This window comes from Mustela nivalis, assembly GCF_964662115.1.
Source record: "Mustela nivalis genome assembly, chromosome: 6".
NCBI lineage: Eukaryota > Metazoa > Chordata > Mammalia > Carnivora > Mustelidae > Mustela > Mustela nivalis.
In genome coordinates, this window is record NC_139025.1 from 47933067 (window position 1) to 47949923 (window position 16857).

At 39.2% G+C, this 16857-nt stretch overlaps 2 protein-coding genes and 1 long non-coding RNA gene across 5 annotated transcripts in view; 2 read left to right on the forward strand and 1 right to left on the reverse strand.

Annotated features, from left to right (window-relative positions):
• Positions 1-4421, forward strand: part of PYGL (glycogen phosphorylase L) — a 40916-nt gene extending 36495 nt beyond the window's left edge. Inside the window, exons 18-20 of the mRNA XM_082735146.1 lie at positions 1514-1648; positions 2322-2388; positions 4065-4421. Coding sequence (XP_082591272.1) covers positions 1514-1648; positions 2322-2388; positions 4065-4241 — 379 coding nt within the window. The 3' untranslated portion in view covers positions 4242-4421. The remainder of the gene's footprint in view (positions 1-1513; positions 1649-2321; positions 2389-4064) is intronic.
• Positions 4152-16857, reverse strand: part of ABHD12B (abhydrolase domain containing 12B) — a 29266-nt gene continuing 16560 nt past the window's right edge. For all 3 annotated transcript variants that reach the window (XM_082735181.1, XM_082735182.1, XM_082735180.1), the window contains 5 exons: positions 15730-15809; positions 7002-7084; positions 5800-5878; positions 5065-5183; positions 4152-4932 (listed from right to left, as the gene is read on the reverse strand). In XM_082735181.1, coding sequence (XP_082591307.1) covers positions 4905-4932; positions 5065-5183; positions 5800-5878; positions 7002-7084; positions 15730-15809 — 389 coding nt within the window. In that variant the 3' untranslated portion in view covers positions 4152-4904. The remainder of the gene's footprint in view (positions 4933-5064; positions 5184-5799; positions 5879-7001; positions 7085-15729; positions 15810-16857) is intronic.
• The window catches only part of LOC309866989, a 43668-nt gene continuing 34905 nt past the window's right edge, over positions 8095-16857 (forward strand). The window contains exon 1 of the long non-coding RNA XR_014312905.1: positions 8095-8187. This is a non-coding gene — a long non-coding RNA (uncharacterized lncRNA). The remainder of the gene's footprint in view (positions 8188-16857) is intronic.

Here is a 16857-nt window from a genome sequence, read left to right on the forward strand (position 1 = left end):
CATTTGGGACATTTCCTCTGTCCCCCATTTTGCCTAACTTTCTGTGTCTTTTTCTGTGTGTTGAGAAAGTCACTACATCTCCTGCTCTTAAAAGTAATGGCCTCATGAAGAAGAGTTCAGCAGTGCCCTAGAGTGCAGAGTCCCCTGTTCACCAGAACTTGGTGCTTCAGGGGTGTCTTCTATGCATATCACATGCACTCTGCTATTGTAGCTGAGCCCCTTTTCCCCTTCAATCCAGTTGTCTGCAGTGGTTCTCTTTGCCTTTTGTGGGCACAGTTTGGTTCTTGTGTTGTGCAGGAGCCAGGCTGGGGCTGCCTCAGGCTTGAGTGGAATCAGAACAGGCATTTGCCAGAGCTGCAGTCCCAACAAAGTGCAGGGCACTCTCCCTATGCCAAGCCCTGAGAAGCTTGTATTGGCGGGCAGTGCTTGTAGACAGACCAGCTGTCTGCCCCCTGGCCCGTTGCTGGGGCTGCAGTCTGATTGTTGCATGTAGTTATATTCCCCTCTCCCTCCATGGAGCAGGAGTCACTTTGGAGTGGTGGTGCCCCCTTTTGCGGCTACTAGCACACTGCTAGGTTCCTGGCCCCACTTTGGATGGACTCCCGCTAAGAGCACATTGTAGGGGGCAGGACCATAGGAGGACACAGGGGCAGGGTGGGCAGTGTCAGCCAGGTTTGCACAGGTCTGCTGTGGGAGGGGACCTGGAGGGGACCTGGAGGTGGTGGGACATATCTGCAGATGACCTGGGGGCCCGGGCACACTGTTAGCAAGTTAAGTAGCAAGTGTTGGCCTAGCATTTGTTTCCACAGGTGTCCACATGGCTAAGCTGGGGGACAGGGAAGGGAAACAGTGGCCCACAGCTCCTTTGTTCCTGAAGAGGTCTCCTAAAGTTCCCTGCCCATCCAGCATATGCTTTGAGATGAGTAAACACATCTCCCTCCACTATACCCCCGGTGTATTTCAAACTATGGCTTCTATACTGTAACTGCCTGGGTTGCTTGCTGTGCTGTCTCTTTAAGGCCAGGGACTCCGTTTCCTGTTGCTCTCCCCCCTCTCTCAGAGCCAAGCCTGCTGATTTTTTTTTAAGTCCCAGGTGGTAAGCCTCACTGATTGTAAGAACTCAAAAAATTCAATCCCTCTGGTTTTCAAGCCAGATGTTAGGAGGATTCATCTGCCCCATGTGGGCTCCAGTGTAAGGGTGTTTTTCTACCGTCTCTATGCCAGCAGCATCCCTCCTTCCTACACACAGTCCCATGGGTTCATTTAACTCCCAACCACATCTCTATCCTTCCCACCTTCTTTAATGTGACTTCTTCTCCAGATTTAGCTCTGGACAGATGGTTTTCTCAGTAATTTACATTGATGTGGGTGTTATCTAGCTGTATCTGTGGCACAAAGTGAGGTTAGGGTCTTCCTACTCTGCCGTTTTCCCTGTAAGTCACCTGTCTAGTGTATTGTTAATCACACCCACTAATGGAACATTTTTCTTATCACCCACTCTCTCATCCCACAGGTATGAGGCAAAAGAATATTACGAGGCACTTCCAGAGCTGAAGCTGGCCATTGACCAAATTGACAATGGCTTCTTCTCTCCCCAGCAGCCTGACCTCTTCAAAGATGTAATCAACATGCTATTTTATTATGACAGGTGAGTTCCCACAAGAAGATCGTGCTATTTGGGCCATGAAAAGGGGATAAGAACATCTAAACCAACTACAGTGCCTCTGTGTAATTAGCATAGGTCTGTGATTTGAGAAGCTAATCTACACTTGAAAAATCAGATAGTCTCTACTAACTATACTAGGAAGGTTTAAGAATAAGACCCACAAATCTGGGATTCTTTTTCTCTTTCCTGGTACACCCAGCTTTCAAGTGCATCCATATGTTGATATTCTTACATGTGGGAAGAACCATATAAATGTTGAAGGCTGGTTAAAACTCTAATGAATAGAAATGTAAGTTTGGTAAACCAGCCATGCCTGACATTACACAAAAGAGAATTTGTCAAGGGGAGGGTGCACTTGGATGGCTCAGTCAGTTAAGCATCCGACTCTTGGTTTTAGTTCAAGTCATAGTCTTAGGGTCCTGAGATCAAACCTCACATCAGGCTCTGTGCTCAACCTAGAGTCTGCTTGGTATTCTCTCCCTTCCCCTCCCTCCCCCTTTTCCCCCTCCCCCTGCTCATGTTTGCATGCTCTCTCTCTCTCTCAAATAAATAAATCTTAAAAAAGCAAAAGATAATTCTAGGTGGAATCTTAGCACATATATTTTAATGAAGCTTTTTGTTATTTTGTTTTTTCCTTCTAATCACAAAAAAACAGGTTTAAAGTCTTTGCAGACTATGAAGCCTATGTCAAGTGTCAAGAAAAAGTCAGCCAGCTGTACATGGTGAGTACACTGCCAAGACCATAAATGAAGCCAGTTTACTACGGTTAAAATTTTTGTTTCTTTTATTAAATCTAAATAACAGGGCCCCATTAACCAATCCAAAAAGAGAAGTGAGGCTGCTGTCCAGGATATTCAGACCTTATGTTCTGGTAGAACCATATCTAGTCCCCCCAAAATGCATAGACCAGAGTAAATTAAAGTTAGTGGCCATCAGCCAGCAGGGGCAGTACTTGAGTCAAGCTGAGTGGCTGACTACCTGCCTCCCAGAACTCAAAGACGGAAAGAAAACGGTTAACTCCAGCTCTTTCCTCTTGATCTCCACTTGTATTTGTGTGTAGAATGGCTCCAGAGGAAAAGAAATATAAAGGAAGCAGGAAAGGAAAATATGACCAAGGGCAAGGACAAGTGTGAATGCCAGTTTTGTACAATGGATCTCTTTTGCTAAATCTATGGCCCAAATCCAAAGATGCCCATCTCAAAGCCCAGGATTTGGTTCAATCTTTCCTGTTCATTAGTGCTAATTGCAGTTTTTACTCATAACAATTATCATATTGTTATGCTTAGAAACATGTTGAGAAGTCTATTCATTATCCATTTAAATGGTTTACTTTCTTCTTATTTAGTAGGTTTTCAAAGTTTGAATAAACGAATTTTAGACTCTGTGATACAGTACCTTATGGCATAATCATAGTTTCAGTTTTTCTTTTAAATTTTCATAATACATGGCTAATGGCTTTGAGTGATGGTCTGGTATTTTTCTTTTTTTAAGATTTATTTAATTTTTTGAGTGAGAGAGAGTAGGGGTGAGGGGGTAAGGCAGAGGGACAGGGGGAGAGAAGCTGAAGCAGACTCCGAACTGAGTGCAGAGCCAGATGCAGGACTTGATCTCACAACCCTGAGATTGTGACTGAGCCAAAACCAAGAGTTGGATGCACCATCCAGGCACCAATGTTCTGGTCATTTTTAACAAACTTTTAGAGTTCTTTTAAAAATCATGAGGGTATGAAATAAATAGCTTCTTATATTACTTTACATAATTATAAAATTTGGATAGAATATTTTTTTTCAAGGATAAGGCCTTAATTGATCCTGTTTTGAAACCCCAGTAGAGTATTTGGAATTCAGTATAAATCAGCTGGGGTGTCTACCTTCAGAAAGAACAAGAAAGGAGAAGTAGGTCAATAAACTGTCCCATTACATTGTTCCCCTGAACAACAACTAACATTCTAGAGTCGTGTTTTTCACACGATGATGTAAGCCACAGATTAAATCTCTTGACACAGCATCTAGCAGATAATGAACATTAGTCCCTTCCTTCCCCTCTTGTTTAAAGGGAGGTGAAATTTAAAAAAATAAAGCATGGGGATATGGCTTGCATGCCAAAATATTGTAACCATAGCAATAATTACCAATTAGGGAATTTACATCCATGGTTTCTCTTAAAATGAAAAATACTCTTTTTCCTTCTTAAGAGAAATACACTCTAAGAAGGAGAAAAAGCATGATCTACCCTCTCTAGCTCTAAGCTGTGAAACAAGTGTATTTATGACTCACTACAACTGTATCCTGTCATTTTTCCCCATGAAATGTGCTTGGATATGCTTGGCCTAGCGTTCGTCATAAAGTTGGATGGGCGGGCGCTCAGGCCATAGGCCATATGTATGTGTTCTTTACAGAATCCAAAGGCCTGGAACACAATGGTACTCAAAAATATAGCTGCTGCAGGGAAATTCTCTAGTGACCGAACAATTAAGGAATATGCCAGGGACATCTGGAACATGGAGCCTTCAGATCTCAAGATTTCCCTATCCAATGAATCTAGCAATGGGGTGAACAAAGACAATGGAAAGTAAGTTGTAAAACGTCTCGAGAAAAAAAAGAATAACTTCTTACTGGATTTAAACTCTTTTACAACATTCTTTGATTTTTGTTTTATTTTGTTAGCTAATAATCTGGTTAGGAATTTCTGGGAATTGGGAGGGCAAGTGTATGACTGTATTCGGGCTAAAAATAAAGTATCAATTTACAAGGGCTACATGAGTGCCAAAACTTGTTATTTGATGGTAGATTGAGAGGCATGCTAGGACTTTCTCCAGGGCTATTCAAAAAGCTAGAAGATATTGGAACTTTTTAATGCCATTTAAATTAACTAAAACACAAATTACTTAACTACATTACAGCACCATTCTTACCCTGTTAAGTCCCAACTAAAGACCACCTTGTTCACAGCCCCAGGATGTTTGGTAACCACACATTTTTAGAAGGGATCCAAATTTTACCAAATTCTGATACTCTACAATGAGATTTCAGTTTGTTCCTCAAAGTAGACTACAAGCTAAATGAGAACTTTCAATAACGCCCAACATCCATGCTTTCCCTAAAATGGCAAGTGACTTGTAGAAATGTCAGTGACTTCAGCTCATCCAAGCAGCCCAGTACAACTTTACATCAAAAATCTGCATCGTGGGTGGTGTCTGGACCAAGGCTTCACTGCAGATTTCTGGTACTCTCAGACCTCATGCCCACTGCTGACTCAGGAACTCTCTGCAAAAAAAGGACCTAGGTCAGCTCACATGCTTTCTCTACTTCCTGGTCTAAGTAAAGCCAGAGTAGCCCTAATTGCCTTTAAGAGAAGGATTTAGCAAATCATTTAGCATTCAGCAAATCAGCTCTTACCTCACAGTGTTTAGTAGTGTGGGGCTTCTACAGAGGAAGTTGTGTTGGAAACCAGGGGGAAAGACCACCATCTTGACCCTCTCTTTGTTCCGGTAAGCGTTGTGTGCAATTTCATAGAGCTGCATGGGACAGAAAGATAGAGACTCAAAGGCTGTCCATCAAAGGTGGTCAGTTTAATTTTCCTCAAAGGGTACAGAAACAGCCAACTTGGGGACTTAGTCCCATTAAGTCAGAGATAAGGGACTCTTCTACCACCCTTCCCCAACTGTCGGTGTTGGCTGCCTCTACAGCTAAGGAACTAAAAGCTGCACAGCTAAGGAACACTGACAGAACCTCATCCTTCTCTTGCCAACGCCCTCCCTGCAAGCGGACAGGAACTGCGACAGACCCACTCTATTTGTCTAAAAGAAAAGAAACTGAATCCCACTTTTGAGCCACAATGGGAGAGACTACATGGAGGTTGATGCAGCTGCCTGGGATTTTCTCTACCCTTGTAGATCCACACATATGTGTTCAGATCAGGAACCAGGATCCACCACAAACACTCCTTCAAGCTCCGCAGCATAGCACACTGAGCCAGAACATATAAACCATAAGCATGGCCATTGAGGGGCATACAGAATCCCTTATAATGTCAGAGACCCTCCTGTGGGATCTAATCTCAAAGTCTGGCTAAATGAGAAAATGGTGCAACACATATGGTATGTTTCAGGCAGCACTGAGCTCTTCGTTTACCTTCTTTCCAAACTCCAAAGGCACCGTCTTGTCATCCTCACCATGTATGATGAGAAGGGGAGAAGACAGGAATTTAACACTAGGCACAAGTAGGAGAAAAGCATTCAGTTAAAGAATTATAGGTTGGGATTTCTCTTCTTCTAAGTTAAAGCTTTAGTAAAACATGAAATTTGCCTCAAAGTATAAGATCTCTCTTTCTTCTCCTCCCAGGAATGACAACTTCATACGTAATAAACTTCATATAGTAACTGTTTTTTTCTTCCAGGCAAGATTATCTCTCTCTTGTTGACTCACATAATTTAATTAGGTATTTAATTAATTTATTTCTGTATGATTTTTTTAATAAGAAGAAAAATACTAAAAACACTCAATTTGTACAGTTAAAAGAACCTCATCTTTTTCCTTATTCTACCTTATTTCATAATATTTGGCATATTTTAACTAAAAGATTAGATCAAAGAAATGAAACAACTCAAAACTCAAAAATAGCAAGAACTACCATAGGACTAAAGAGAACTCTTTGTAGCAATGCATTTACTTTTCCCTATAAATGTACAGATGGACACACGATTAACAGGATTAATCAGCTTCCTCGTCAACCTCCTAGTCTGGTAATTCAGAAAGGCTATGACACGAAGAAGACTTGTTCTTCATTTTAACTTGCTCAAACAAAACTTCCCAAATTCTGATATGCATCTGTCCTGTCACAGTGACTCACTGTTACTCCTGAGAAGTTTAGATCCTTCAAGTGTGTCTACATAAAGTACTGATAACAACCGCCCATTTGGAGGCACTCTTAAAATCAGCTGTGAGGGGCTAACTTGCCAAATTCTGATCATTGGACTTGCTGTTGGGTCAAAAGGCTGAATGGTGAGTGGGTTTTGGTTACATGGGGAACAAGGCCTAGAAGTCAGGGATCCCCCAAGGGACATTAGACTAGACCCTCTCAGAGCACTTTTAAAGGGTCCTGTAGACTCTAAATCTACAACCCCCTTTATGACTTAAGAAAAAGTATCGACTTCATAAGTCATCAAGTTAGACATGAGGAAAATATCAAAAACTAAAAATCTGTGGACACGTTACCTCAAAGTTTAGTGCCCATCTAAGAATTCTTATCTACACATTCAGTAAGTTACATGATAGTTACCCCCCAGAATCCCCTAAATATAGTAAAAATGGACATCTTTTCATCATTAGCTTACTTTTCATCATTAGGGAAGACTATTTTGTCTTTTCTCAGGGCATCCATAAGCGTGCGTAAAAATCCTGGAAGTTTCCGGTAAATCTGTTTTTTAAAAAGAAAAAAAATTAAAGCATGACCTATATCTCTGTCATTTGTTATGTTTTCCTACATGAAAACATATACTAATGTAAAAGTAGCAAATTCCTACATATAATCAACTTTTTTAAAAAACCTCATGATTTTGAAAGTAACTCATGTCATTGTAGGGAAATTGGAAAATACAAAAAGGAAGAAAGGAGAGGGGTATATATGTGTGTATGTGTGTATATATATATATGTATATATACACACATATATATACATACAGTGGAATATTATTCAGATATACACACACAACCACCACTTCTTCATCTACTCATCAGCTGATGGACATTTGGACTCTTTCCATAGTTTGGCATGAGAATTTTTGACTAATCAGAATACTCTCTTCAGTAACTAGACTAGTTAATTATGTTCACTGTAGAAGCAATTTTTAGGTTATGCATCTATCACCGCTCTTTTACAAATGTGAAGATAGAGTTAATGGTGCTATTTGTATTTTAAAGAAACACGGGAAGCAAAAACACAATGTTAACAGTGATTGTTTGTGGATGGTGGGGATTATGCATGATTTGTTTCTTCTTTCTAACTTTTTGCATCACCTTGGGCTCTGGGGCCCACAGAATCTGGCTGTCACCTGTCTGTCCTCTCACTCAGCCCACTCCTATCCACCCTGGGGCCATGCTGCCTTCTCCTGGAACACATCTGGAATCTACCACACAGGATGGAATCTACCTCAGGGCCCATGTCTCTCCTTTCCCTCAGCTCAAGACCTAGATTTTCCCATGACAGCCTCTTGTCAAGCAAGGCTCAGCTCAGACAATAGTTTCTTCAGAGAAACTTTCCCTACCAACCCCCCATCCACCCACCAGTCACCCCCTGTCACAGCACTTCTCGTCCTGAAAATCAGCTTGTTGTGTATTTGTCTCCTACCTGACTTCCCTACAGTAAGTACATACACTTCACAGGAAGTCAGGCCACAACTTTTTTTATTCCCTGTGGTATTCCTAGAACCTGGGAAATTTCTGGAACCTAACGGACACTTTAGAATAAAGACTTGTTGCAGATGGACTGAATCTACTGGGCCCATATCCCTGGCATACACAGTAAGCTATTCTCTGTCATGTTCACCGTAGTGTGACTTGAATTTCATTCAGATTTTATTCCTTGGAATAGATGTGCCAAGAGAAAAGACCAGAAAAGTATTACATGTCTTCCTCCATTGTGCCTGAAGGGGGCGTGGGGAGGAAGGTGCTATGTCTATGATGGGACATTGCTGAAGGAAGGAACTAAGTACAGCACAGGTAGGCTGGGGCCAGTTTAAAAAGAAAAGAATTCTGCTCATTGTGGAAGGAATTTTTAGATTTTGCGAATCATTGCCCTTTATCATAGGGAGAAAGAGAGTCAGCTGCTCTAATACATCATCTGTTGTAGCCTTCTACTGTGAACTGTAGTAATACAGAGAATAGCATCTTTCTAAATATAATGAGCTTTAAACATTTGTTTTCCTGCTTTTAAAAAGTAGTTGGTGTCCTTGTAAGGAAATTAGCACAGAACAGGGAAGCTGGGTCCAATAAAGATGAATATCCGTTTCACAGTTTTGGCCTAGGCCTGCTATTTCCAGGAGCTTCCACATTTTCATGGGAATGTGTCTGGCTTGCATTTTTTGCATGGTCTCATGGCAAATGATTTGCATTCAGGTGCCGTCTGGAGATCCTAACACTGCCTGTCCTGCCCCTTTTCCTTTCTCCTTCTCTTATCCATAACTAAGGGCAAGATTTCTTGTTTTGTTTCTTTTGTCTTTGTCTCCTGATTCTAACACTCCTGGAATTAGGACTTCTCTGAGGAAAATTCAATAAGAGAAGCCCTTCCGCAGTTCATCTCAAATTCCAAAGGAATAAGAAGAAAGCAAGCCCAAGTCAATCTACCCCCCGACCCCTTCCTCATCAGCCAGCGGTGCTCCTTGAGACTCAGAGGTCATCCCATCCCCTCTAGCCCAGACCACATCAATGGGCTCCTCATTGGTCTTCCTGCCTCCTCTCTCTTCTGGAATGCTGCTAAGTAAATATTCTTAAAAGACTAGTATGGGAAATGTGTTGTCACAAAGCTTTGGTAGTATCACATAAGCTTCCTAAAAACAAAGTAAGAAACTCCCATCCTGGCAGCAAGCCCATCCACATCTGGCCACAGTCTTTCATTCCAAAGGCTGCACACCTCCAATCCATCCGCCTCGAGTTAGAAGATGTAGGATTGAGTCCTGTTTCCTCCTCTTATGGGACATATAACAGTTGGGCAAGCCTCAGAGCCGCATTTCCCTCCGCTCTAAGTGGAGGCAATGATGCCAAACTCAGACTTGTTATGAGGATTGAAAAGGATGACAAGTGTTCAAGATCTTTCATGGAAGCCTTATAGGACTCAGGTATTTTATAGCACATAGCTTCCCCACTCCAGCCATGTGCCTTGGGTCACACTCTGCCCTCCTCTCTGTGTTTCCTAACTGCTCTCCCTTACTTTCAAGAAAAGAGCTTAGATCCTATCTCTCTGTAAGTCTTCACTGACTGTACCTGCACACAAAGCCCTTCTCTTCCCTGAACTCTTCCTACCCTGAAATGACTGTTCTGCATCCCACCCTAACACCTACCTTAGTCTACTTAGCAATGGAAAAAGTGGGAAAAGGGAACACATTTGTTGAGTCCCCGCTAGGAGCTGGGTACTTTGCAATGATTATCTCACTTAATTTAAACTTCGGAACAACCTTAGGCAGTAGGCAGTATCATCCCCATTATTTGAAGATGGGAAAACTCAGAGAAGGAAAATAACTTACCAAGGTCATAATTGGTTAGTGGCAAAAACCAAATTTGAACCCAAATCTATCTGGCTCCATAGCTCATGCTTTTTTTCCCACTGTGTCATGCTGCCTTCCTATTTTGAGTAATGAATTGATTCCAAAGTGACTTATGGAAACCTCTGCCATTACTTTACATCCACCATTAATTTCCTACTTCCTCAACTAGACAGGAAGCTTCTTGAGAGTAAGGACCTATGCCTTTTACTGTATTTGTATGTCTCACACCACCTACACTTTCTTATTTAACAGGAATATTCAGAGTTATGGCATTCCACTGATCATAAAAAGAGTTAATGGCTATTCAGTGCTTACTCTGTCCCAGGCATTATTATAGATTCTTTTCATATACAAATTTATTTTCACAGTCATCTGGAATAGATTATTATTACCCCCATTTTATAAATGAGGAGATTAGAACATTAAAAGCAATTAATCCAAGGCTATACAGCTGTTAAGTGGCAGCCCTGGAAACCAACCCAGGGAGTCAGACGCCAGAGCTATGGTTCTTTAAGACAACATGATACTATAGAACTCCTCTACCTCTAAACCATAAGGGTATTAAACTGAAATATCAGGACATTTTATTTATTTATTTTTTAAAAGATTTTATTCATCCATTTGACAGATCACAAGTAGGCAGAGAGGCAGGCAGAGAGAGGAGGAAGCAAGCTCCCTGCTGAGCAGAGAGCCCAATGCGGGGCTCAATCCCAGGACCCTGGGATCATGACCTGAGCCGAAGGCAGAGGCTTTAACCCACTGAGCCACCCAGGCACCCCTATCATGACATTTTAAAGTAAATTTCAAATTAAAAATATTGGAAGATTCCCCATTTCTAATAATAGAAGAACCATTACAAACCAAACCTTTTGCCGAAGACACTAGAAAAGCTAAAAAATATTTTAAAAACCTTTCTGTGAAGGTGTCAGAGAACTGCCAAGGCATCTTGAGTGGTCTGGTCATCCCAGAGAGGAGGGAATCTCAGAGAGGTAAAATGGACAGTCAACACCACTCTTCTCCTTAAGACACAGCTGGCAAGTCAGGAGAAAGCAAAAAGTAGAGACCGAAAAACACAAATAGAAAAAAGATGGCACAAATAGAAAAGAACATAGTAAGAAAGTAGATTTAAACCTAAATATATCCTAATTTCACTAAGTTAAATAGACTACTACAATTAACAAACAAAGCTTGTTTGAAAAGGAAACAAAACCCTCCTACATACTGCTGACAAGAGATATGCATTAAATACAAGAATTCAGAAAAATTTAAAGTCAAAGGATAGAAATTATATATTATGCAAACACTATTCAAAACAAAGATATATTAGACACAATGCTGACTTTAAATCAAGAAGCATTACTAATCAAAAAGGATATTTCATAATAAAAAAGGATCAATTCATGTGGAAGATATAAAATTACATTCTTACTCAGTGTATGCTCTACATATGTATAACATATGCTCAAAAAAGCTAAAGCAAAAATTGACAGAACTGGAGTAGAAATAAACTCAATCATGGCAAGATATTTCAATAATCTGCCCCAAGTAACCGATAAAACAACCAGTCAAAAAATCAGGGCATGGGCGCCTGGGTGGCTCAGTGGATCAAGCCTCTGCCTTCAGCTCAGGTCATGATCTCAGAGTCCTGGGTTCGAGGCCCGCATTGGGCTCTCTCCTCAGCAGGAAGCCTGCTTCCCCTTCTCTCCTTGCCTGCCTCTTTGCCTGCTTGTGATCTCTCTGTGTCAAATAAATAAATAAAATCTTTAAAAAAAAATAAAATAAAATCAGGGCAAATACAGAAAAATTGAATGGCATGGTTAGTAATCTTTACCTAACTGATACATAAAGAACACTGCACCAAAAACAGAACATATTCTTGCCAAGCATATGGAACATATGCCAAAATTGACCATATGTTGGGACATAAAGCAAGTTTGAACAAATTTCAAAAACTGAAATCATACAGAGAGAAATCTCAGATCATGGCAGAATTAAGCTAGAAGTCAATAGCAAACATCAAATCCTCAAATGTATAAAAATTATAAAATACATATCTAAATAACCCATAGGTCAAAGAAGTCATAATATTATAAAATATTTTGAACTAAATGATAATTGGAATGCACTTGAAAACTTGTGGGATCCATCTCAAGAGTGGCTTCGGTAGAATATGGCTTCAAGCATAAATTAGAAAAGAGGAAATACTGAAAATAAATTACCCAAGTACCATCTCTAGAAATTTTTTAAATAATAAATTGAATCTAAGAAAATAGAAGAACGGGAATAAAAAAGGTAAGACCAGAAATTAATAAAACAGAAGGCATTCAATATAGATAATCAACAAAGTCTGAGTTGGTTCTTTGAAGAGAGTAATAAAACTAATTCTTGCTGTAAATGTTGGCTGTCCCCCTTCTCCTTAGCCTTGGATAACAGAAGCCATTGCCCCCAAGGTTATGTCACACACACACACCCCAATTATTGTGTAACCCTGCAGACAGCAGAAACAACCAGCATCCCCCTATAGTTGACTCAAAGCTTGGAGTCCCAGGTGGATCAGGCCAAAGCTACACTTTACTTGAAGTCACATCTTGTCCAGCTCTTTCTTTTTCTTTCCCTTTCTTTTTTTTTTTTTTTCAAGATTTTATTTAATTATTTGACACAGAGAGAGAGCACAAGCAGGGGAAGCAGCAGGCAGAGAGATAGGGAGAAGCAGACCGACTCCAGGCTTAGCATTCTGAGATCGTGATCTGAGCCAAAGGCAGATGCTTAACCGACTGAGCCATCCAGGCACCTTTCTGCTCTTTCCCCATCCCTTATCCTATAACCGTCATTCAAATGATCTTGCAGGTTTTGCCTTTAGACCACTCTCTCAATAAATCATGAACATCAAATCCCTGTCGTGGGCTCTGTTTATAGGAGAACCTGACCTAAAACTAAAATTAAGAAAACCTCAATCAACCAATCAAAATAAACTTATAAATATGATGTTCCTAAATTAGAAGATTCAATATTAAAAAGGCATCATTTTCCTCCAAATTATATATAGACCTAATGCAATTCTAATCAAAACCCTGGGAAGCTTTTTATAGAAATTGGTGAGTATATACCAAAATATACATCAAAATGCAAAGGACAAAGAATAGTCAAGACATATCTTGAATAAGAAGAACAAAGCTGAAAAACTTACATAGACAGATAATAAAAACATAAAGCTACAGTAATCAGGGACTCCTGGGTGGCTCAGTTGGTTGAGCGTCCAACTCTTGATTTCAGCTCAGGTCTTGATCTCTGGGTCTTGAGATCAAACCATGCTTTGGGCTCCACACTGGGTATGGAAACTGCTTGGGATTCTTTCTCTCTCTCCCTCCCGCTCTCTCTGTCCCTCCCTCCATTCACTCTCTCTCTTTAAAAAAAAAAAAAAAAAAAAACAAAAAAAAACCAAAAAACTATGCTAATTAGGAGATGCAGCATTCATATGAGAATAGACAGATAGATAAGGGGAAGAAATAGGAATCTACTAACAAACCCATATATATTAAGCCCTGATATATTCAAACATTGGCACTGCAGAATTGGTAGAGAAGGTTTGTTTAGTAAATGTTACTAAACTGGATATCCATATGGACTTCTACCCCCTACATACAAAAACCCATACTTGTAGATTATAGTTCTAAATATAAAAAGTAAAACGGACTTTCTACAAGAGAGCATAGAAGGGTATCTCCATAATCTTTGGTATCCACAGTTTTATTGAACAGGACACTTTTCTTAAAAATATTAACTGCATTTTGATAATTGATAAACTGGTCCACATTAAATTTAGGAATATCTCTTCATCATAAGATAACATTAAGGGAGTGAAAAGGCAAAGTAAGAGAATATATTGGCAATACAAATAGTTTTCTAATGACTTATCCTATGAAAAACTACAACAAAAAAGACAATTTAAAAATGAGCATGAACAAATATCTCACAAGAGATACCTAAATGACTAATAAACATGAAAAAAAAATCCCAGCTTCATTAATCAATGAGATATCCATACTAGGACAAGGATGTGAAGCAATTGGAACTCTCATATACAACAGGAGGGAGAATAAAGTGGCTGAGTCACTTTGGAAAACTGGTTGGCACTAATTACTAAAGCTAAACATATGCATATCTTACTGTCCAGCAATTCCACTCCTAGGGTATACTCCAGTGAAATATGTACCATGTTTGCAGGATACATGTTCAAGAACATTCATAACAGCAGTGTTGTTAATTACCTCAAGTAGAAAGCAACTCAAATGTCCATAAACAATAAGTCAATAAATTGTATATTTATATAATAAAATATTATATAGCAATGAAAGCAATCAAACTACAACTATACCTCTTGGGTAAAATCCCACAAATATATGTTGACTGAAAAACATAGAATACATCCTCTATAATTCTACTAATTATATAAAGTTCAAAAACAAAATTATATTGCTTAGAGATGTACATGCAGATGGTAACACTATAAAGGAAAGCATGGATATGTTTACCATTGAACTCAGTCTAAGGATTACATCTAAGGGGAGGCTAATTGGATTAGGAAGTGACTTACAGGAGACTTCTGGAGGGGCTAGTGTTGCTAACTTCTGGACTTAAAATGTTAGTTACATGGATGTGCAGTTCATAATTATTGGTTAAATCATGTATTTTCCTATCATGTTTCATTTCAAAATTAGAATTTCAAAAAAGAAGCAAAATACATGGATTGTATCTGATTTATCCGTACAAATTAATGAATTTATAAGTAATTACTTAGAATATAATAATAGGTGCTCAATTAGTGGTTACCTTAAAATGTATACTTAATTGCCTAAAACCAATTGAAAGTGTTTCATTATCTCAAATTACTCTGCATTCAGTATTTTTTATTATAGAGGGGATTTCTGTATCGAGATGGAGCTTTTAATACAGGCATTTTTCAAGAAGATGTGGTCTGTAAATTAGCTGTCCCAGGAAGTAATGAGCTACCTTCTCCTGAAATAGTTAAGCAAATTCAGAAAGTTCTATGCTGATTTATTACAAAAAAGTTTCCAAAAGTAGGCAGCTGTATTAAAGTACCCTTAAAATGCCTCCTAACATTATCAAAGTTCAAAAATTTGGGGTCATGTATTCCCTCTGAGAATCCTCTCTCTCTCTCTCTTTCTCTGGCTCATTGACTAACATTTATAAGGCGGTATGTCTATAAGCAGTTGAGCATCAGGCATGGGATGAAATTAGGATAATCTGCACAACAGATTTTAAAAAAACTAGATCTTGTTGCCTAGTTCTTTAAACTTTATCTTCTTGGAAAGATTGTCTTCTCTACCTGGGCTACTGTGTAAAACCACTTGGCAGCTTCCTTGAATTCTCTAAAGACTTTTTTTAAATCATAAAATAATGATAAATATATGGCTGACAATCATAGAGCTAAAAATTATATAGGAGAGGCATATTTTCACTTTAAAAGGGAAAAATAATGAACTAACCTAAGTCAAGTCTATTTAAAAACTACATGATAAAAGGCAGAGTTAAATGAAGAGGAGGGGAAAAAGCTTTGGCTCTTAATAAGCCATTATCTCAACCTATTAGAAGAAATAGAAGAACTACAAAATCCAAAAGCCATTGTGCCCTCCTTCAATAGCAGCTGGCTAAAAACCTGTCTCAGGTAAAAAATAACTTAGAAATATATAATACTAGTTAAGAAAAGAAAATGGTTAATAAACGTAAGTGTGTGAAAATCGCCTACACGTTCACGTCTTGTGAAGACGGTTCAGAGACTCACCTTTAACAAGGGATAATTAATACTTGCAACCCATATGTTGGTAAATGGAGCCTCCAGTATAAGAGCATCAACTGGGAATCCTTGAAAATAATAAAAAAGAAATAACTATCCGATCATATTTAAATACTACCTTTTCTAAACAAGGAGTCCTCAAGGTCCTATACATGAACTACCTGAACCAAAGTTATTTGTGAAGCTTGTTAATAATGCAAATTCCTGGACTCCACACTAGACTTGAATCATTCAGAATCTCAGGAAGGGGAGTGAGAATGTGTGTTTTCAAGTGGGCACCCCCACCCCAAGAGATTTCTATGTACATGATAGTTGAAAATCACTACCTTCTAGGACACAGCCAGGTTTTCATGACTTGGATAATTTAAGAAAGCAAAGTACTATAGGAAGGAAGAGCATTCTGCAGCCCATGGTTAGGAATGTACCAGAGGCTGACTAGGTTGTTTTGCTCAACACTCCTCTAAGAACAATTAGAAAAGGTGTGTCAGATGGGGATATGTATCCGTATATGTACACAGGTGTCCCCCTTTATCCACAGTTTCAGTTATCTGCAATCAAGAGAAGTCCAGAAGCAGATAATCCTGTTTCTGTCATACTGTCAGAAGATCAGTAGTAACCTAACACTACATCTAATGCCTACATCATTCACCTCACTTCATCTCATCAAGGAGGCATTTTATCATGACACATCATCACAAGAACAATGAGTACAGTACAATAAGTTATATTAGGAGAGACCCCAGTCGCATAACTTCTTTTGTAGTATATTTTTATAATCGTTCTATTTTAGTATGTTGTTATTAATCTCTTACTGTGCCTACTTGATAAATTAAACTTTATCATAGGTATACACATATAGGAAAAACACTGTACATATAGGGCTTGGTATTATCTGTGGTTTCAGGCATCCACTGTAGGTCTTGGAACATATCCCCCAGGACTAAGAGAAGATTACTGTATGTATATGTATATGTTTGAAGGCATCTGAAGGCTATTAAATCAATGAGATTTTGAGAGCCAACACCAAAAGAAAAAAAAAATCCGTGAGAGTTTGAGATGTTTTTCCCCGTCAAAGCAGTTGAAACTTTGAAAGCAACAGTAGTGGTTGCTCTTAGA